Genomic DNA, 23168 nt, shown 5'->3' on the forward strand with positions numbered 1-23168 from the left:
AGCAGTGCTATAATGCTGCGCTCATCATCCTCACTAATACAATATTGAGACCCACATGCTGAGCATTTACTGCTGGGGGACATCCCAGGATCACATTGGGAGACTCCAGAACATAAGATGAGACATTCCCATTGATATAACCCCCATGACGTCTATGGATGCACAGGGACACGTCTGACGGTACAGGGTCACATTGTACTTACTCTGCCTCCTCCACGGCGACGGGGCACTTGTACTGGGCAGTGTTGAAGAGACAGATGTCGGCATACTGGCGCACTGCAATGGAATCCAGATGTCACTATATGTGTCCTAGAGATATCACGTCATGAATGTGTTGTATGTTTAGTATGTTGTAGCTGTGATCATTTATTACTAAGCATGAATATGAAGTATTATATGTTTATTACAAACAAACAATAAAGGAATCCATCAGAATTACTGTGAGAATTTCTATGAGGTTGGGTCTCTTCTTCCAGCTATAACTCAATATGGTCAACACAACCCAGGTTTACAACTCCTGGTATTGTATGAACATTTCCTGACAAATAACATTTTTACTGACACAGTGTTATATCTAAATGAGACAATGAAATAAAAGTATAATCTGCATCGACCACAACAAGGGACTCAGGGGATCACATAGGGAGCGGTTTTAGGGTACTAGCCCTTGTCCTCTCACTACACAGCCATCTAGGGGGGATCCTTCTCCCCCCTTCTGTTTTGCCTGGAAGTTTTGCTGTCCCAGGACATGTGAGAGGCATGTAACATATATGTACGTGTGTGGCCTCCTGTCCAGTTAGTTTCTCCACCACAGTCCTCTCACTTGTCCATTACCAGCACCTCCAGTCCTCTCACTGTACATTACCCACACCCCCAGCCCTTCTCCTGTATTTCTCCCTTCACTGAAAGTCATGTTCCCCTCTCTCAGCCCCCCATAAATGTGTCTGTCCGCCAACATCCCTGTAATTCATCCTAACCTCCATCTCCTGTCATTTTTTGTCCAACCATCGGACAGGTGAGTTCTTCAGGTAAGTCTTTAATCAGATGACAAGATCCCAGGTGAAATAAAAACTAGGATATATAGTAATTACTGCAGGTCGTACAGAGATCCTGATACAAAACTACATTTCTATTTAGTGGACCAGGAAAGTGGTCATTATTATGTCACAGACCCCCTGCCCCGTGGTACAGAGAAACTATAGGAAGCTGCTCTAGAATAAGCATTGTTTATTTATACTACACAGCGCTGTAAAGAGAATATTATGTCAATCCCATCAGTCACACACACACATACAGAGACACACACACACAGACACATACATACACATACACACACACATATACACACAGACACACACAGACACATACATACACACACACATATACACACATACATACATACACACATACACACACACGGGTTCATTTCATAGCCATTTAACTTACCAGGCATCAGTCCATCTGCAAAGTGTAGTGCACACCAATACATTGTGGCTAATTTTAATTGTTCTTTATTATTATTAATAATATTATTTACTTTAATTAAATAGAAAATATAATTATATATTAATGGAGAGGAAATGACCTACCTGAAATTTTAATCTTCTTCACTGTCTTGTTTGTGTTGTTTGTAACATGTACATTAACGTTAATGGGCTCCCCGTGGTAATAAATCTACAGAGAGACAACATTAGTGCTTATTAGAGTGTTTTCCCTTGTGTTTACATAGTTATATCCCTGATCAACAACATCCAGAGACTCCTATATCATTATCACAGCAAGTGGAATCCATGTAATTCTCAGCATGTCCTGTAGAGGGTGCCGTATTGCAGATAGCTACCAAATCATTCACATTATTATCCACTAAATAACCCAGGATCATCTTTTCACAACAAAATTCTTACTTTACTTTTTCGAACTGTAAGTACACAGTGATTATCATTTATGTGATATTCAGCACAACACAATGTTTATATAATTTCTTACTAGTATATTATAGTGATTGCTCGGCCCATCTACAAGAGCAGAACAAACTTCCCACCGTGCATCAAGAGAGGCTGAGAGGGTCCTTACTGCCTGATGAACCTTCCTATTGGACAGCTGAGCAATATGCCTTTATTGTACCTTGCCCATAAATACTATAGAGTGTAAGCTTGTGAGCAGGAACTACTTACCTCTCTGTCTGTATTACCCAGTATTGTTTTATTACTGTGATTGATCCCAATTGTAAAGGTTTATTATTATTATTATTATTATTATTATTAATTTTTATTTATAGGGCGCCACTAGGTGTCTGCGGCGCCGTACAGGGACAGACAAGATTACAATACGAGGTGAGACAGCACAGAATAGTAAACAATAATCACAGTAACTCAGTGAGCTCAAGGCACAGCTAGAGGGGAGGGGAGAGGGGAAGGTCAGCCAGCAACGGCACTTAGGAGGGAGGGCACAGATGAGAGGGAGACCCCCAGGGGGAAGAGAAGGGAGCGAGAGGGGACGTGGGAGGAGGGTCCTCGAGCAGGAAGGCTAGGTAGCTGGCGAGCAGAGTTAAAAGTGGTGAAGACAGGAGGAGAAAAAGCCCTGCTCAAAGGAGCGTACAATCTAAGGGGAGGGGTGGACTGACAGAGAACACAGGGGAGAGATGAAGGATAGGGATAGGGGAAGGGGAATGGAGGGGAAGAGGCAGAAGAAAAGGTAGGAAGTTAAGTGGGAGACTGGAAGGCTTTAAGAAAAAGGTGGGTTTTTAAACAACGTTTGAAACTGGACAGATTGGGGGAAGTTCTGATGGAGGGAGGGAGCTTGTTCCAGTGGAGGGGGGCAGCGCGGGCGAAGTCTTGGATACGCGTGTGGGAGGAGGTGATCAGGGGGGAAGAGAGGCGACGGTCATTGGCCGATCGGAGAGGGCGGGATGGAGCATGAATAGGGAGGAGATGTAGGGTGCAGTGGAGTTGGCGAGGGCCTTGTATGTGAGAGTGAGGAGCTTGAACAGGATTCTGTAGGGTAGGGGGAGCCAGTGAAGGGATTGGTAGAGGGGAGAGACAGAAGAGGAACGGCGAGAGAGGAAAATAAGCCTAGCGGCAGCATTACATACAGATCAAAGGGAGCGAGGTGAGAGTGGGGGAGACCAGTAAGGAGGAGATTGCAGTAGTCCAAGCGGGAGATGATCAGAGAGTGAATAAGACATTTAGTGGCGTCTTGGCAGAGGAAGGGCCGGATGCGTGCGATGTTACGCAGCTGGAAGCGGCAGGATTTAGCAAGAGAGAGAATGTGGGGGCCAAAGGAGAGAGAGGAGTCGAGGATGACCCCGAGGCAGCGAAGTTGGGGGACAGGGGAGATAGAGGAGTTGTCGACAGTGATGGAGAGGTCAGAAGAGGGTGAGGTGCGAGGGGGAGGGAAGACTATGAGTTCAGTTTTGGCGAGGTTAAGCTTAAGGAATCGAGAGGACATCCAGGAGGAGATGGCAGAGAGGCAGGCGGACACCCTAGAGAGGAGGGAGGGAGAGAGATCAGGAGAGGAGAGGTAAAGTTGGGTGTCGTCAGCGTAGAGATGATAGTTGAGGCCGTAGGAGCTGATGAGTTCACCTAGGGAAGAGGTGTATAGAGAGAAGAGTAAGGGTCCCAAAACGGAGCCCTGAGGGACCCCAACTGGAAGGGTGGACGGGAGGGAGAGAGACCCAGAGGTGGTGACGGAGAAGGAACGGTCAGCAAGGTAAGAGGTGAACCAGGACAGAACTGGGCCAGAGAGGCCAAAGGACTGGAGGGTGTGGAGGAGAAGGGGGTGGTCGACGGTGTCGAAGGCTGCAGAGAGATCAAGGAGGATGAGAAGGGAGAAGTAGCCCCTGGCTTTAGCAGAGAGCAGATCATTGGTGACTTTAGCCAGGGCAGTTTCAGTGGAGTGAAGGGGGCAGAAACCAGACTGGAGAGGATCAAAGAGGGGGTGATCAGAAAGGTAGGAGGAGAGACGGCTACAGACGAGCCTCTCGAGAATTTTGGAGGCAAAGGGGAGAAGAGATATGGGCCGATAGTTAGAGGTTTTTTAAGGATGGGGGAAATGAGAGCATGTTTGAAGGCGGAAGGGAAGATGCCGGAGGAGAGGGAGAGATTAAAGAGGTGAGCGAGGTGGGAGCAGGTAGTGGGGGAAAGGGAGCAAAGAAGGTGGGAGGGGATGGGATTCCAGGGGACAGGTAGAGGGGGGGAGGATGAAATGAGAGAGTGGACTTCCTCACCCATGGTAGGGCGGAAGGAGTGGAGGGGAGGGTGGCTAGGGAGGGAGGATGGAAGAGTGGGGGGGGGTGGACAAGGGAGTGGAGGAGGAGATTTCAAGTCGGATGGCCTCAATTTTAGAGGAGAAAAAGGAGGCGAAGTCGGAGGCAGTCAGGGAGGAGGGGGTGGGAGGAGGGGGCGGGGCCAGGAGAGTGCTGAAGGTAGCGAAGAGGCGGCGGGGGTTAGAGGATTGGGAAAGGATGAGGGACTTAAAGAAAGATTGTTTAGCAAGTGAGAGGGCAGAGCTGTAGGATGAGAGGATGAGTTTGAAGTGGAGGAAATCAGCCAGGGAGCGGGATTTTCTCCAGTGGGGTTCAGCGGTACGGGAGCATTTTTGGAGGAGGCGGGTAAGTTTGGAGTGCCAGGGTTGGGGTTTGGAGCAGCGAGGGTGGACGGAGTGGGCAGGGGCGACCGCATCCAGAGCAGAGGTGAGGGTGAGGTTGTAGAGGGAGACCGCCTGGTTGGGGCAGGACAGGGAGGAAAGGGGAGAAAGGAGAGTATCAACAGAGGAGGACAGAGTGGCCGGGTCAAGGCCATCGATGTTGCGAATGGATAGAGTAGGTTTGGACAGGGGGAGGGGAGCAGGAGAAGAGGAGAGAGAGAAGGAGAGGAGATGGTGATCGGATAGAGGAAAGGGAGAGATGGAGAAGCCAGAGATATTACATAGGTAGGAGAAGACAAGATCAAGGGAGTGGCCAAGGCAGTGGGTAGAGGAGGAGGTCCATTGGGTAAGGCCAAGGGAGGAGGAAAGGGTGAGCAGTTTGCAGGAAGCAGGGTCAGAGGGATTGTCCATGGGGAAGTTAAAGTCCCCGAGGATGATGGAGGGGAGGTCGGAGGAGAGGTGGTGAGGAAGCCAGGCAGCGAAGTTATCGAGGAAGAGGGAGGTGGGGCCAGGGGGGCGGTAGACGACCGTGACGCGGAGATCGATGGGGAAGAAGAGGCAGATGGAATGGGCTTCAAAGGAGGAGAAGGAGAGGGAGGGTTCAGGGGGAATGATACAAAAAGTACAGGAGGAGGAGGAAAGGAGGAGGCCCACTCCCCCACCTGGGCGGGCACCTGGTCTGGCGGAGTGGGTGAAGGAGAGACCACCATAGGAGAGGGCAGCGGGGGAGGCGGTGTCAGAGTCGGAGAGCCAGGTTTCAGTAAGGGCGAGAAGGTTAAGTGAGGTGGATAAAAAGAGGTCGTGGATAGCAGTCAGCTTGTTGCGAACTGATCTAGCGTTCCAGAGGGCACAAGAGAAAGGGGGAGAGGAGAGGGGGGAGATGGGGATGAGGTTAGCAAGATGGGAGGAGCGCGGGGGAGGGCGGGGAGGGGCAGGAGAGGTATGGCGGGGGGAGAGTATGGGTATGGAGCGAGAGCGAGGAGGCATAGTAGGGAGAGAGAGGGGTGGTGACGGAAAGGAGGAGGGCAGAAAAGAGGGTGGAAGAAGGAGGAAAGGGATGAGGTCGGTAAGAGAGGCCTAGAATGATGGAACTAAAGATAAGGCAAGGAGGGCTAGAAAGACAAACAGAAAATAGGGCAGGGAAGGCAGGGAGTAACAGAACAGTGAGATAAAGAAGATAGAGAATACCAGGTAAGAATAAAGCCAGGGAGACAATAGCGATAAGGAAGACAATGGCAAAATGGAAGACAACGGCAAAATGGAAGACAATGGCAAAATGGAAGACAATGGCAAAATGGAAGACAATGGCAAAATGAAAGACAATGGTGAAAAGAAAGACAATGGCAATATGGAGGACAATGGCAAAATGGAAGACAATGGCGAAATGAGAAGCAATTGTGAAATGAAAGACAATGGTGAAATGAAAGACAATGGAAATATGGAGGACAATGGCAATATGGATGACAATGGCAAAAAGGAAGGCGAAAAAGTTAGGGCGAGGAAGGTAAGGACAGTGAATGGAGTAGGACTGTAGAGGGCTACAGACCAGAGCGGAATAGAAAGGGAGGGTCAGAGACAAAATGGAGAGCAGTATTCAGAAAATAAAATTGGAAATAGAAATAAAATCAGATGCAGTAAATAAAATACAATGAAATGAGCTAAAATGAGAGAAGGTAAAGGTGACCTAGTGGTAGAGTTGAAATGAGAGAAGAAGTACAATGAAAAGAAACATACAATGTGAATGAGAAAAAAACAATGGGAAATAAAAATGAAAAATACAATATAACAAGAATGGAGGACTAAAAAGAGCAGGTACCAGGCGATGAGGAAGGAGATCGCAGGAAGCAAGCGAGTCCAGGCAGAGTCCAGGCAGATCACGGGTCACAGGTAGTAGCTGGAGGGACAGTGATCTGAGGGAAAGCAAGTTCGGGCTGGATGAGAGGTCCGGAGAGTCAAAGAGTCACAGCGAGCAGGTAGGACCAAAGTATGGGAGTCCAACGGTGGACCATGGGCCAGAACAGCGTCAGGAATGGAGTTGGAGCAGCAAATGGAAGCCAGAGGCGCGGAGGCCGGAGAACACATGGAGCCGGATCAGCACTTGGAAGAGACGTGGAGGCCGGAGGAACACGTGGAGCCAGATGGAAGAGACGTGGAGCCGGAGCATCACCTGGAAGCAGGAGCCGGAGGAACACGTGGGGCCGGATCGGTGCTTAGAAGATACGTGGAGGCTGGAGGTCAGAGAGCTGGAGCATCACCTGGAAGCAGGAGCCAGAGGAACACGTGGAGCCAGGGCATCACGTGCAGCAGGAGCCGGAGGAACACGTGGAGCGGCACTTGGAAGCGTGTTGGCCGGAGGTAGATGATTTCAGACGGAACGAGGAGCAGCGGTCGGCGTCGGGGACAGAGGGGCTGGAACGGGTCCAGGCAAGTAGGAAACAGCAGACCCCATTAGAGTTAAGACCAGGAGTAGGGCACAGCCAGGTGCGGAAGGCAGAAGTTTCCTGGGTGGAGCGGAGAAGACCCGGGTGGAAGTCGGGTAGGGCCCCAAGCCATGGCCTAGAGTGGGGGAGGCATCCGGAGAGGGGTGGACAAGTTCGCGGGTAGCATTAGCCATAGGCACCAGAGTAGCAGCCGGCGTCAAAGAGGCATCACCGGGGGTGAAAAGCGGGGCCCAGAGGAGGATCCAGCAGGGCTCCAACGGAGAGCAGGTGAGACACGTCTGTCCTGCTCAGTGTGTAAGTTTATCACACTTATCAGGTTTACAGGATTTGCTGGCGCTATATAAATAAATGTTGTTGATGATGATGATGATGAGACATCTCATTTGGGATAAGGGACTTACCAAAAGTAAAGAATATATTGCGTCTTATGGCATTTGGCCACTAGAGGGCGATCGAGTATATAAAACATTTGTGTGTGGGGTCTGCACCTTCTATGGAAACAGTTAAGTGGAATATTGACTATGGATATATCACGTCTCCTAGATAGACACTTGTGTCTGCATTGAAAGCATCACATAGAAGTCTATTCCTTGTTTCTGGACTTGTATGAGCGAGGCACACGGTGGGTTATCTGTATATGAAGGTCACAGAGTGTTGGGAGTTAGATATACTAAACCTCACTGGGTAAAGTGTTAGTGATTGCTTATTAGACCAATCATAGACTGCGCTGTAAGGAGGGGGCTGGCCTTCTGGAAAATCAATGCTAGTTCTCGGGCAGCTGGATTCTGTCTCTATTCACTCTTAGCAACATCGTTTCATTTCACTGGGATTGCTGGGATTACTGGGATTGTTGGGAGTGCTGGTATTACTGGGATTGCTGGGAGTGCTGGGATCACTGGGATTACTGGGATTGTTGGGAGTGCTGGGACACCTGGGACTGCTGGGAGTGCTGGGATTTTAGGACTGCTGGAAGTGCTGGGATTGCTGGGATTACAGGTAGTGTTGGGATTGCTGAAAGTGCTGGGATTACTGGGATTGCTGGGATTGTTGGGAGTGCTGGGACTGCTGGGATTTTAGGACTGCTGGAAGTGCTGGGATTACAGGTAGTGCTGGGATTGCTGAGAGTGCTGGAATTACTGGGACTTCCGGGATTGCTGGCATTGCTGGGTTTGTTGGGAGTGCTGCTATTACTGGGAGTGCTGGGTTTGTTGGGATTACTGGGATTGCTGGGTTTGTTGGGAGTGCTGGGATTGTTGGGAGTGCTGGGATTGTTGGGACTGTTGGGAGTGCTGGGATTGTTGGGATTACTGGGATTCTTGGGATTACTGGTTAGAAGGGATGATGATATTAGTGTGTATAAAGATGCATCCTGCTTGGGTGACTGGAAATGCTGGGATTGATAAATTAGTTATTATGTTTAGAAATCACGTAGGAACAAATCTTCATTTCAACCTCTCACCCACTGAGATAAAACCTGACCAAACCACCCGCTTTCCTCTACGTTATCTGCTGCAAACACCACCTGTACCTGGAGAATGGTTGGGTTACAGCCTTGTCTCCCACATGCTTGGACAGTCTGAGCTCTCCTGGCTTCAGCTACACTATACACTCCTTGGTCAGTACATGGAAGGTGGAGGATGCCCATTACTAGAACATCCAGGCCTGGATTGGCGAACGGTCACATTGGGGCAGCAGGATTCAGGGTCATCTGGATTCCCCTCGTTTCATTATCTTAACACTTATGAGCAAGAACAAATTCTGTGACCATTTGTAATTAGTGGACCAACAAATAATGAGAGTGGTGGATCTCGGGGGCGGATTGCTCTGCGGTGTTGGGTCAGTCTAAGGGTGGCTAAGAAGTGAAATGTTACCTCTTTATCCAGAGATGCCTCCAGGTGCAGCGGTTTATCGGACATAAGGAACTGTCTTGTGGTCTCAGCCATCGGCTGTGGTCCGGGCCTCTCTGGAGCATACTGAACCTTCCTGATCACTAAACGGACTGAATTCCTGGAGAGGGGAAATAAATGTCAGAATATAAGAGAAAGGAGCAGAGCTTAATAACCATGAATCCTCAGAGCAGCGCTTGTTGGTTAAACCATTGAGTCCCCATAATCAGTGTAATCAGTTTTCTCCAGCATTAAACAACTCAATGGCTGATTAGCTTAGATTTATTTTGAATATTAAAAATATAAATCTTCTTTTCTGATCATTTTATGAACAGTTTTGAAAATCCAGCTCATTTCAAATCAACCTAAGGATTTAGTTTTCACAGTTTTACATATGAAGAAATGACCATCAGCTTCAGTAATTGTGATGTTTTCCTATTGTATATTACAGCGCAGCCAATATACACATCGTTCCGCTGGGAGCAGAGGCGTCATGTGACGTAATGCTCAGTGCTGTCATGTACATTACACAACACTGAGAACATCACCCTTCAGTAACCATTCTCCCTCACCCCATATCCCTCTATCTGCTGATATAAGTTCTGCCCATAGCCTGGGACCAATGATGTAATTAACCCTCGAAGCCCCAGCATGACAACTTCTGATGTTCAGTCATTGAGCTGCGTAATGACATGTAAAGAGGCATTATGGAAGCATGATCTGGCACATATAATAAAAACTCATGATGGATAATCCATGATTTAAGAGACCTTTAACTGAATTATTATTATTAGTATTAATTTTTATTTATAGGGCGCCACAAAGTATCCGTAGCGCCGCACAGGAACAAACAATGGCCCAGTACAAGGTGAAACAGCACAGTACAAGTAACAGTAAGCACTATAACTCTGGGGGCTCAGGCACAGCATGAAAGAGAGGGAGGGAGGGGAAAAGTGAGTACAGGCAGGTAACTATGGCCCAAGAGGGTGGGCACGGATGACAGGTTGAGAGTCACTGAGGGGAGTGGAGAGAAGCGAGAGGAGACAGAGGGCAGAGGGACAGAGAGGAGGAGAGCTGAGTAGCTGGAGAGCGTGGTTAGATGTGATGGAAACAGGAGGTAGGAGAGCCCTGCTCAAAGGAGCGGACAATCTAAAAGGAGGGGAAGACAGACAGACACATGGATGAGACGGAGAGACGGGAGAAACGGAGACGGAGTCGAGGAAGGGGGAGAAGGGAAGAAGGGATGAAAAAGAGAGGTAGCCGACCGGTGGGAGTTTAGGCATGAGACTGGAAGGCTTTAAGGAAAAGGTGGGTTTTTAATGTTCGTTTGAAAGAGGACAGATTAGGGGAAGTTCTGATGGAGCGGGGGAGCTTGTTCCAATGGAGGGGAGCGGCGCGGAAGAAGTCTTGGATATGTGTGTGAGAGGAGGTAATCAGAGGGGAAGAGAGGCGATGATCGTTGGACGATCGCAGAGGGAGTGTGAATAGAGATAAGGTTAGAGATGTAGGGAGCAGTGGAGTTGGCGAGGGCCTTGTAAGTCAGAGTGAGGAGCTTGAAAAGGATTCTGTAGGGGAAGGGGAGCCAGTGAAGGGCTTAGTAGAGTGGGGAGACAGAGGTGGAACGGCGAGAGAGGAAAATAAGCCTAGCAGCGGCGTTAAGTACAGATCTAAGGGGAGCGAGATGAGCAGTGGCGGATCCAGGGGGGGGCGATTGGGGCATTTACCCCACCTAGCAGCAAAAAGCTAGGTCCCAACCGCCGATCAAAACGGGAGGGGCGGGGCTAAGCACGAACGGGGCGGGGCTAAATGTGGGCCAGCCAATCAGAGTGGTCCCAGCCGGCAATCACTACGGGAGAGGGCGGGGCCAATCGCGGGCGGAAGGCGGGGTTTAACGTGGGGCAGCCAATCAGAGCAAAGGAGGGGCGTGATTATGCAAAATCGCCCCCCCTAAACATAAAGTCTAGATCCGCCCCGGAGATGAGAGAGGGGGAGGCCGATAAGGAAAAGGTTGCAGTAGTCCAAGCGGGACTACTTGGTTAATGGTACGGAAGTGCTACTAGGTATGAATTTGAGATCACATTGCATCATTTTCACCATTCTCCTACAAACAGACACAACTAGGGGCAGATAGATGGCCCGGAGCCGGTTCCTGGATTGAGAAGTTCACCTTATACAGTGAAAGGCAGAGCGACTCGTATACTTGTGTGACTCTTTGGGGATCGTAAATGGCCCCTAAAGTCTCCAAACCTAACTCTTGTGCCTGAAACATATCACTTCCAGGCAATACTGCCCTGAGAAATTATTCAAATTACCCTGGATAAGATAGGATTATCTGTACATCTCTTGTTGTACATCTTTTGGAAAATTGTTGCAATGTAGGGTATGCCCACTAGATGGAGCACTGAGTCTATGCGGATCCTGCTACTATGTAAACACATTATACATAATTGTTTGTTTTGAGGATGTTGCCAGGGCTGAAAATCATTTTCCAGAGAGCAGAATACAGTGTGAGATGAGGCAACGTCCAGGAGCCGGAGACCGATAGGGTCTTATTTAGAGCTAGAAATGCATCCGGCTGGACGGTGCAAATTTCAACATTAGCAAATCCATGTTGTTCTGTAGGCGGCAAATTTAAATTGGGCAAACAGGTGAATAGCTGGTGCCCCTGGCTGTGTGTTGCCATCGTCAACATTTGTGTTTTTGGTAATGTCTGCCCCTCCCCCTGGACAGATCTTTTGTGTGTATGTGCCACACTGACAGCCTGATCCCCCCCCCCCCCCCCACCCACGGTCTGTCCCTTCCCCTGGACAAGTCCTCTGTGTGTATGTGCCACACTGACAGCCTGATCCCCCCCCCCCCCCACCTACGGTCTGTCCCTTCCCCTGGACAAGTCCTCTGTGTGTATGTGCCACACTGACAGCCTGATCCCCCCCCCACCCATGGTCTGTCCCTTCCCCTGGACAGGTCTTCTGTATGTATGTGCCACACTGACAGCCTGACCCCCCCCCACCACCTACGGTCTGTCCCTTCCCCTGGACAAGTCCTCTGTGTGTATGTGCCACACTGACAGCCTGATCCCCCCCCCCCACCCACGGTCTGCCCCTCTTCCTGGACAGATCTTCTGTGTGTATGTGCCACACTGACAGCCTGATCCCCCCCCCCCACCTACGGTCTGTCCCTTCCCCTGGACAAGTCCTCTGTGTGTATGTGCCACACTGACAGCCTGATCCCCCCCCCCACCTACGGTCTGTCCCTTCTCCTGGACAGATCTTCTGTGTGTATGTGCCACACTGACAGCCTGATCCCCCCCCCCCCCACCCACGGTCTGTCCCTTCCCCTGGACAAGTCCTCTGTGTGTATGTGCCACACTGACAGCCTGATCCCCCCCCCCACCCACGGTCTGCCCCTCTTCCTGGACAGATCTTCTGTGTGTATGTGCCACACTGACAGCCTGATCCCCCCCCCCCCACCCACGGTCTGTCCCTTCCCCTGGACAGGTCCTCTGTGTGTATGTGCCACACTGACAGCCTGATCCCCCCCCCCCCCCACGGTCTGCATCTCCCCCTGGACAGGTCTTCTGTGTGTATGTGCCACACTGACAGCCTGACCCCCCCCCACCACCTACGGTCTGTCCCTTCTCCTGGACAGATCTTCTGTGTGTATGTGCCACACTGACAGCCTGATCCCCCCCCCCCCCACCCACGGTCTGCCCCTCTTCCTGGACAGATCTTCTGTGTGTATGTGCCACACTGACAGCCTGATCCCCCCCCCCACCTACGGTCTGTCCCTTCTCCTGGACAGATCTTCTGTGTGTATGTGCCACACTGACAGCCTGATCCCCCCCCCCCACCCACGGTCTGTCCCTTCCCCTGGACAGGTCTTCTGTGTGTATGTGCCACACTGACAGCCTGATCCCCCCCCCCACCTACGGTCTGTCCCTTCCCCTGAACAGGTCTTCTGTGTGTATGTGCCACACTGACAGCCTGATCCCCCCCCCCCCCACCCACGGTCTGTCCCTTCCCCTGGACAGGTCTTCTGTGTGTATGTGCCACACTGACAGCCTGATCCCCCCCCCCCACCTATGGTCTGTCCCTTCCCCTGGACAAGTCCTCTGTGTGTATGTGCCACACTGACAGCCTGATCCCCCCCCCCCCCCACCTACGGTCTGTCCCTTCCCCTGGACAGGTCCTCTGTGTGTATGTGCCACACTGACAGCCTGATCCCCCCCCCCACCCATGGTCTGTCCCTTCCCCTGGACAGGTCTTCTGTATGTATGTGCCACACTGACAGCCTGACCCCCCCCCACCACCTACGGTCTGTCCCTTCCCCTGGACAGATCTTCTGTGTGTATGTGCCACACTGACAGCCTGATCCCCCCCCCCCCACCCACGGTCTGTCCCTTCCCCTGGACAAGTCCTCTGTGTGTATGTGCCACACTGACAGCCTGATCCCCCCCCCCCACCCATGGTCTGTCCCTTCCCCTGGACAGGTCTTCTGTATGTATGTGCCACACTGACAGCCTGAAACCCCCCCCCCCACCCATGGTCTGTCCCTTCCCCTGGACAGGTCCTCTGTGTATATGTGCCACACTGACAGCCTGACCCCCCCCCCCACCACCTACGGTCTGTCCCTTCCCCTGGACAGGTCCTCTGTGTGTATGTGCCACACTGACAGCCTGATCCCCCCCCCCCACCCATGGTCTGTCCCTTCCCCTGGACAGGTCTTCTGTGTGTATGTGCCACACTGACAGCCTGATCCCCCCCCCCCCACCCACGGTCTGTCCCTTCCCCTGGACAAGTCCTCTGTGTGTATGTGCCACACTGACAGCCTGATCCCCCCCCCCCACCCATGGTCTGTCCCTTCCCCTGGACAGGTCTTCTGTATGTATGTGCCACACTGACAGCCTGATCCCCCCCCCCACCCATGGTCTGTCCCTTCCCCTGGACAGGTCCTCTGTGTATATGTGCCACACTGACAGCCTGACCCCCCCCCCCCACCACCTACGGTCTGTCCCTTCCCCTGGACAGGTCCTCTGTGTGTATGTGCCACACTGACAGCCTGATCCCCCCCCCCCCACCCATGGTCTGTCCCTTCCCCTGGACAGGTCTTCTGTGTGTATGTGCCACACTGACAGCCTGATCCCCCCCCCCCCCCACCCACGGTCTGTCCCTTCCCCTGGACAAGTCCTCTGTGTGTATGTGCCACACTGACAGCCTGATCCCCCCCCCCACCCACGGTCTGCCCCTCTTCCTGGACAGATCTTCTGTGTGTATGTGCCACACTGACAGCCTGATTCCCCCCCCCCCCCCACCCACGGTCTGTCCCTTCCCCTGGACAGGTCCTCTGTGTGTATGTGCCACACTGACAGCCTGATCCCCCCCCCCCCCACGGTCTGCATCTCCCCCTGGACAGGTCTTCTGTGTGTATGTGCCACACTGACAGCCTGACCCCCCCCCACCACCTACGGTCTGTCCCTTCTCCTGGACAGATCTTCTGTGTGTATGTGCCACACTGACAGCCTGATCCCCCCCCCCCACCCACGGTCTGCCCCTCTTCCTGGACAGATCTTCTGTGTGTATGTGCCACACTGACAGCCTGATCCCCCCCCCACCTACGGTCTGTCCCTTCTCCTGGACAGATCTTCTGTGTGTATGTGCCACACTGACAGCCTGATCCCCCCCCCCCCACCCACGGTCTGTCCCTTCCCCTGGACAGGTCTTCTGTGTGTATGTGCCACACTGACAGCCTGATCCCCCCCCCCCACCTACGGTCTGTCCCTTCCCCTGAACAGGTCTTCTGTGTGTATGTGCCACACTGACAGCCTGATCCCCCCCCCCCCACCCACGGTCTGTCCCTTCCCCTGGACAGGTCTTCTGTGTGTATGTGCCACACTGACAGCCTGATCCCCCCCCCCCCACCTATGGTCTGTCCCTTCCCCTGGACAAGTCCTCTGTGTGTATGTGCCACACTGACAGCCTGATCCCCCCCCCCCCACCTACGGTCTGTCCCTTCCCCTGGACAGGTCCTCTGTGTGTATGTGCCACACTGACAGCCTGATCCCCCCCCCCACCCATGGTCTGTCCCTTCCCCTGGACAGGTCTTCTGTATGTATGTGCCACACTGACAGCCTGACCCCCCCCCACCACCTACGGTCTGTCCCTTCCCCTGGACAGATCTTCTGTGTGTATGTGCCACACTGACAGCCTGATCCCCCCCCCCCCCCACCCACGGTCTGTCCCTTCCCCTGGACAAGTCCTCTGTGTGTATGTGCCACACTGACAGCCTGATCCCCCCCCCCCACCCATGGTCTGTCCCTTCCCCTGGACAGGTCTTCTGTATGTATGTGCCACACTGACAGCCTGATCCCCCCCCCACCCATGGTCTGTCCCTTCCCCTGGACAGGTCCTCTGTGTATATGTGCCACACTGACAGCCTGACCCCCCCCCCCCACCACCTACGGTCTGTCCCTTCCCCTGGACAGGTCCTCTGTGTGTATGTGCCACACTGACAGCCTGATCCCCCCCCCCCCACCCATGGTCTGTCCCTTCCCCTGGACAGGTCTTCTGTGTGTATGTGCCACACTGACAGCCTGATCCCCCCCCCCCACCCACGGTCTGTCCCTTCCCCTGGACAAGTCCTCTGTGTGTATGTGCCACACTGACAGCCTGATCCCCCCCCCCACCCATGGTCTGTCCCTTCCCCTGGACAGGTCTTCTGTATGTATGTGCCACACTGACAGCCTGACCCCCCCCCCACCACCTACGGTCTGTCCCTTCCCCTGGACAGATCTTCTGTGTGTATGTGCCACACTGACAGCCTGATCCCCCCCCCCCCCCCCCACCCACGGTCTGTCCCTTCCCCTGGACAAGTCCTCTGTGTGTATGTGCCACACTGACAGCCTGATCCCCCCCCCCACCCATGGTCTGTCCCTTCCCCTGGACAGGTCTTCTGTATGTATGTGCCACACTGACAGCCTGACCCCCCCCCACCACCTACGGTCTGTCCCTTCCCCTGGACAGATCTTCTGTGTGTATGTGCCACACTGACAGCCTGATCCCCCCCCCCCCACCCACGGTCTGTCCCTTCCCCTGGACAAGTCCTCTGTGTGTATGTGCCACACTGACAGCCTGATCCCCCCCCCCCCACCCATGGTCTGTCCCTTCCCCTGGACAGGTCTTCTGTATGTATGTGCCACACTGACAGCCTGACCCCCCCCCACCACCTACGGTCTGTCCCTTCCCCTGGACAGATCTTCTGTGTGTATGTGCCACACTGACAGCCTGATCCCCCCCCCCACCTACGGTCTGTCCCTTCCCCATGACAGATCTTCTGTGTGTATGTGCCACACTGACAGCCTGATCCCCCCCCCCACCCATGGTCTGTCCCTTCCCCTGGACAGGTCTTCTGTATGTATGTGCCACACTGACAGCCTGACCCCCCCCCCACCACCTACGGTCTGTCCCTTCCCCTGGACAGATCTTCTGTGTGTATGTGCCACACTGACAGCCTGATCCCCCCCCCCACCTACGGTCTGTCCCTTCCCCATGACAGATCTTCTGTGTGTATGTGCCACACTGACAGCCTGATCCCCCCCCCACCCATGGTCTGTCCCTTCCCCATGACAGATCTTCTGTGTGTATGTGCCACACTGACAGCCTGATCCCCCCCCCACCTACGGTCTGTCCCTTCCCCTGGACAGGTCCTCTGTGTGTATGTGCCACACTGACAGCCTGATCCCCCCCCCCCACCCCCCCACGGTCTGTCCCTTCCCCTGGACAGATCTTCTGTGTGTATGTGCCACACTGACAGCCTGACCCCCCCCCCCACGGTCTGCCCCTCCCTCCCCTCTGCAGTATCCAGCCTCCCCATCTGTCTCCTCCCATTGTCACCAAGTCACAAGTGGGGTGTGCACCTTCTGACATACTTGTGCCACCCCAGGAGCCGGCCTCCTCCAGCATACAGTGCCACCTGGAAGAGTGGGTAACATGGCTGGTGTTTGTGGGGGCATGGAGGATTCATTTAATTGTGGGGATGGTAGGATGGTGCTAGGAGGTAGGACAGACATGAGTGACGGTCGGGAGGTATGTCCCAGCCTCCGCTGCTTTGCTAACACCCAACAGTATTGCCAGCAGGTGCAGGACATGGCATGGCCAGATCTGGTGGCATAATTTGAGGTAGGGCCCTGCATGCCAGTCCACACCTCTGGCGGCTGCTCCTCTCTATGGCACAGCGTGTGTGAATACACAAAATTAATAAAGATATGTGGCCCCCTGGGGTGTAAGATGCAGCTAAACTATAGTCAAAATTTCATTGATAACTTATTAAAAATAGGTCAGACTTCTGACTGTATATATTATACTGTAATATTAAAAACATACACAGGTGTATTTGTGCAGTGATTATGCACACGTGATATAAAAGTGTAATACAGCTGTGTCCTATTAATTGTATCAATATTCTGTTCCAGTATATTGATCTCAATTATTTATAGCGATGAGGCTCATTATATTCTATCACAGTTAGATGGAATCTGATGGTCAATTGTAAAATAGACTGTATGTCCACAATAGTATCACTGTGAGAATAAGGTGTAGATAGTGGTATCTACAGAGGTTAGTAGTTAACACGTAATAATACGTAGCATAACCTGTTACTCTCCTCTTTGTGACACTGTAATATCACATTAATACTAAGTACCCATTGGCTGCTCGCCGGCTCTCCTGCCGGTACAGCACATACAATATCCTGTCTAGGAGAGATCTATCCAGTAGACCAAGTCTATTATGCTGCTTTTATGACCCCACTGATTACACATTCACACTGTACGGTCTCACGGTGCCAGGTAACCTCCCACCCAACGGCAGATTCTGTGCCTGTCTAGGAGATCATTCATTCAATCATGAGTTTATATTATAGTCAGCCGTACAAATTATAAAGCCAAACGCCTACGCGCATTTCTCTTTATAGGCTTTTTCAAGGCTGTGAAAAAGTTTATATAGCGAAACCCACGTCAGCGTTTGGCTGTTTGAATTTTACAGCTCACTGTTATATAAACACATGTTCTACCAGAGTGGACCCTTTGTGTTCAAAATAGATTTAAACATATGTATGGGGGCACCTCCCAGTTTTAATGTATAATTGATATTCTGGGTGGATATATAATTCCTGGGGATGTAAAGTACCTGGTGCGGTTGGAGTTTCCTTTGGTGACACAGCATACCAGGCGTCATTGTCTCCTCGCCACGTAGCGGCTGCACCTCCAGATTTGGCGGCAGTTCAGCCATTGATTGCCAGTATATTTGAAGGAATAAGGGCAGAAGGGCGGCTTAGCACTGTCTAAAGCGATAGCTATGCCCCTGTCATGATGACCACGGCATTGGCCTGGTAGCTCTCACAGTGGCAAAGGCGGTACATACATTGCCCTGTCTCCGGCCAATCTCACCCACCTACTGATAATTTGGTCCCACCTACACCATGAACGCAAAATAATCTATATCTTGCGGTACAAATTAACTGCAAGAATTCCTGACCTTTTTATATATGGCATAATATATTGCCCTGCTATAAATTATAACGCTATTAAGAGTTACTGGGCTGGGCACCAGGGACAGACAATGACATCAGAACTCAGCATTTATACAAATATTATTATAGGAGTTTATGCACATATTAGCATCATGTGTACTATAAAACAATATGGGCCAGTATGATTATATTTTATTCAGACAGAAAACAATAAACACGTTAGAGACGGTTATACGGTGTATGTACACCGCAGTCACGCTGGTCCACCAGGATAATAGTATCAGAGACATTTCTGGATTAGACGCCTCTGGAATTATGTGACATTCCCTCAGATCACCTCATAGAGACGGAACTGAACAAACAATGGTTTTACCTTTTGTGGGGTCTTCTCCTCCAGACTCTCAGCACAGAAAGCTTTCACTTCATAGTCGACGCCGCAGGCCTGACGAAGGGAAAGTCTGTTCAGAATCATCTTAAAATAACAATGTATAAATCCAGATCTGTACTGAGCTCGCTACGTGTTCCAGAGAGCAAAGATTAAACGCATGAGACATCTTTATTTATTCAATTGTTTAATCTTCTCTCCTGCTCATCATTACCTGACTAGCAGAATAGTGGAGTCAGTTAAGGAGTCTTCATAAATCAAAGCATTAATACTAAGACTATAGAGGGTTAACCTTTCCTTCTTCTCTTTCCGATTAGCACATCCTATGTAAGATCAAAAAATATTTCCAACCACAAAAATAGTTCATCCAGAATCCCAATTATAATATAATATGTCACAGAAAACATTTCAGATGTAGATCTTACTCCAGACCCCCATCCCACGAGTGTGATGCCACTAACCTTCCCCGTGTCCTCTGGGAACCAGGCTGAAGAGTAACAGAACAAGGAAGATTTGGTGGAATCTGAAGAAGAGAAAACAGTACTTGTTGTTGGCTATACTTTGTATGATTATTACACATTATTAAACACAAACTAGACAGGTTGTGACAACATCATTGAAGAGAAAGTGTAGACATTATCAGACTTGATCTAAATGAGAAACAACATGACATTAGCTGATCTATTTATAGGTCTGTAGATGTTACCCCAACATCCTGATTAGATGTCACCATTCAGAACTCACTTCCCTCTCTCCGCCAAAACTGCCTTTACTGAAGCCAAAAATAATCTTCTTTCTGCTAAATCTAAGAGACACATCTCCCTTCTTACCTTTCTTAACCTCTATGTAGCCTTTAATACCATTGACCGCTCTCTCCTTTTGCAAACTCTCCAATCGACTCTGATTTTCGCTCTTTTCTCATAAACCGCTCATTTCCAGTTTCCACTCCCTGACTCCATGCTCCCCCCCCTCTTCCCTTACCTGTTGGTGTTCCCCAAGGATCCATTCTTGGCTCCCTGCTCTCTTCCTTTACGCTTCCTCCCTTGGTGACCTCATCAGCTCATTTGGCCTCCAGCACCACCTATATTGCTGAAGACAACCAAATCTATCTTTCTCCCCGACTCATCTTGGATGTCCCAACACTTTCTTAACTAAGCTACCTCGCCCTGTTATCCTGAGCACAGGCCGACTTCTCGCTGGTCATTATTATCACTCCCACTTTCTGTCCCCGTAATAACTTGATCTGCATAACCAAGTTATCGGGTGATCTGTTAACTAGTAGATAACTAGTAGTCCTTAATATAATGATGTTTAGTTTATTAATGTATTATGTAATGTGTTATGGATTGTTATTGTCTGTGTATTGTATACTAGTGTAAATGTCATATACGGTGCTGCGGACCTTTTGTGGCGCATTGTAAATAAAAGATAATAATTAATATATCCCATTACATATTGTTTTAGCATGTTTATCTATATATTATTATCAATGTGTATATGGCTTCCAGCATAGCTGCATTACTATGGAAGCTTTATGAGTTAAAGCTCCAGGCCGCTCTCATAGAATAGGCCTAACACGTTAACAGAACATTCATTATAACTGATGTCAGAAAAGAGGCAGAGGAATCAGCTTAATCATCGGGCGATATCGACACAGTAAGACTGTAACACTTTAGGCAAATTCAATTGACCAGCAGAGATTTGCGCAGTGGAAATAACATTTCACCATCTCGTAGCGTCATGCTGTTCCATTCTATCACCCTACAGCTATCATACTGGGACTTATTACATCATGATTGGGAGGACGTGGCACATCAGGTCCCCCTTGGTGTGAGGACGTGGCACATCAGGTCCCCCTTGGTGGAGGACGTGGCACATCAGGTCCCCCTTGGTGGAGGACTGGCTTAATCAAGGGAGTGATACCATGGGAAATTGATTTTTAAAAATATTTATTTAATATCTATTAGCAACATGTAATTTTCCATACAAACTGTTACTATATCGGGCTCCTATTTATAAAAATATAAAATCAGATCACGCTCAAAGCATAAGCTATAATTTTCCTAAATGCAATAATGAAGCTATTCACGGCAATCTGTTTTAATCTAATTACAGCAGCATGAACATAAGTCATATACATCTTAGCTCCTCTAGAACTGCCGTGGTGAACACGTGCACATGGGGCAGTAATTATAACATGTGTCATAGGATTGACAAACATACTTCAATGTAATTCCTTTGTGGAGAGAACTTGAGGGTGGCGATCAATGCTTAATTACTGGGTAACACATTCTTTTAATTTACGGTACAGATGCCAGCAATTAGTCGATTCTTCTTTTTAAGAGAACGTTTGATGGAAATCCATTTTTCTTTTAACCTGTAAACTTTGACGAGACGTCAGATGAGACCAGAGAGTGTCAGGAAGGGTCGTACCTCGAAGGTGAACGGGTAGGCATGCTCGCCCAGCTTTTTGATCAAGCGTTCCTGCAGCCGCGTTAGAGGTTTCTTCTCTTCCGGAACGGGTGGGAAAGCTTGGATGTTGGCTACAAAAAGGTCTTTCCGAAAGGTCAATCCAAGAACATCGAGGTCTTCCCGGCCGTAGCGAAAAGCACAAGTCAGCGTCACAAACACTAGAGGAACAGAACACAAGGCGTGGCTACGGTTAATTCCTGGCGATAGAGTCACCAAGCGCTGGCTATATGCCAACCACCGGTCTGGGTAACAATCTGATTCCCACTCAGCTTTCTTTCATTTCAGAGATGAAGAAAACCATCAATGATCTGAACTGTAGTTCAGTAACCACAAACTATAACATCGCGTATGAAAGGCAACGACTGAGCTCCCTAATTATAAAGCTGCCTATAATTCATTCCCATTCACACATAATTATACAGCTCCCAGCTCTCACACTTACAGTAGATCAGCAGCTATCACCACCGAAGTTGTGAGCCCCCCTTGGAGGGCACCGTTTCTTTCGTATGCTTCGCGGAACTGGAGAGGGAACAACCGTGTAACAAACAATGTGGTTCCCAAGCTGATCGGCATGAGGCATCCAGAGGGAATGGCGGAATCCCAGCGCATCAGCTGACAGCGTTAGTCACCGATCTCCTGTGGCTGTCTATGGGGTCTATTTATCAAAGAGAGATAAACCCTAAACCATGCAAAAAAGATCCCAGGGCCGAAATGCTCTCAACATTGGCTTTTGCGGCTAACGCCAACTTCAGATGGTGCTCGCCAATGGGGAGAAGTTCCAAAAGCCTTTCATTTATTAAATCATGCAAATTAACTGTCTCCATAGAAACCTATATGGACTGCTTTGTGTTTGACAACAGTGGGAAAGCAGCACTGGGGTCCTGTAGTTATAAATAGAGGGGATACTTGGGGGGGGGGTCAGAGGATTAAGAACTTGTTAAGTAGGTCTCTATAGCTGGCTGGTAATACCACTGTCCTCCAATTGCCAAGTTCGCCTCAGGATGATATTATTCGGGGGTCCCACATGCAGAAAGTGTCCCATATAATGTACAATACAGTCTGCTCCACCGTATATCAGAACTCATTCACCAGTATACAAGTGACCTCCCGCTATGTGCTATGATGTGACCATACAAACTGAGAACGTTTTATTCCCATAAACAGCCGGATTAATCAGACTTTACATTGCCAGAGCTTGGTGCTGTTCACTGCTGACCACATGACGCTGCCGTTGTTATACCGAGGAGTAGACGAGGTTAGTGCTTAGTGATCTGGCGGCCACAGTCGGCTACGGATCGGGCCAAACGCCCCATCCACTCATGTTATAAATGCCGATGTTCTCCTGTTTTACACCGTGCGCTACAATGTAACAAGAAACACACAATGTTTAAGAGATGTTTTGTACGTTACCTTTTCTTTCCTTCAAATATTCTGGATCAACTAGAACCACTCCATCTGGAAAAGAGAGGATCAGCAATCAGTGTACAAATGGATTTAAATATTTACATATATTTAGAATTGCGCCTGTAAGTTCAGGACTTGGATAAATATTTATTATATATTGTGCTTTAAGACAGTGTGAATCATTGATAGGGTCCTACAACATGCTGTGGTAAACTGGACACAATATTAATTCAAGCAATTCGGGATATATAAGAGGGTGGAAGCAAAAAATAAATTGTGTTCAGACAAATTGATTAATACATATTGTTATATATCGACCAAAGTTAAACATAGATAATTGAGGTTTACTAATTAATTAAAGTCTTACTTTAATTTCAATTTGCAATTAAAAAATAGGATATATTTGTAAAA

General features: G+C 49.9%; 1 protein-coding gene across 1 annotated transcript in view; it reads right to left on the reverse strand.

The window, feature by feature from the left end:
• The window catches only part of LOC142140625 (beta-arrestin-1-like), a 196153-nt gene that overhangs the window by 19731 nt on the left and 153254 nt on the right, over positions 1–23168 (reverse strand). Inside the window, 9 exon segments of the mRNA XM_075198333.1 lie at positions 204–276; positions 1590–1674; positions 8957–9092; positions 18870–18877; positions 18879–18938; positions 19343–19360; positions 19363–19404; positions 21315–21511; positions 22764–22808. Of these exon segments, the coding sequence (XP_075054434.1) occupies positions 204–276; positions 1590–1674; positions 8957–9092; positions 18870–18877; positions 18879–18938; positions 19343–19360; positions 19363–19404; positions 21315–21511; positions 22764–22808 (664 nt within the window).

The sequence above is a fragment of the Mixophyes fleayi genome, chromosome 2, assembly GCF_038048845.1.
Source record: "Mixophyes fleayi isolate aMixFle1 chromosome 2, aMixFle1.hap1, whole genome shotgun sequence".
Taxonomy (NCBI): domain Eukaryota; kingdom Metazoa; phylum Chordata; class Amphibia; order Anura; family Limnodynastidae; genus Mixophyes; species Mixophyes fleayi.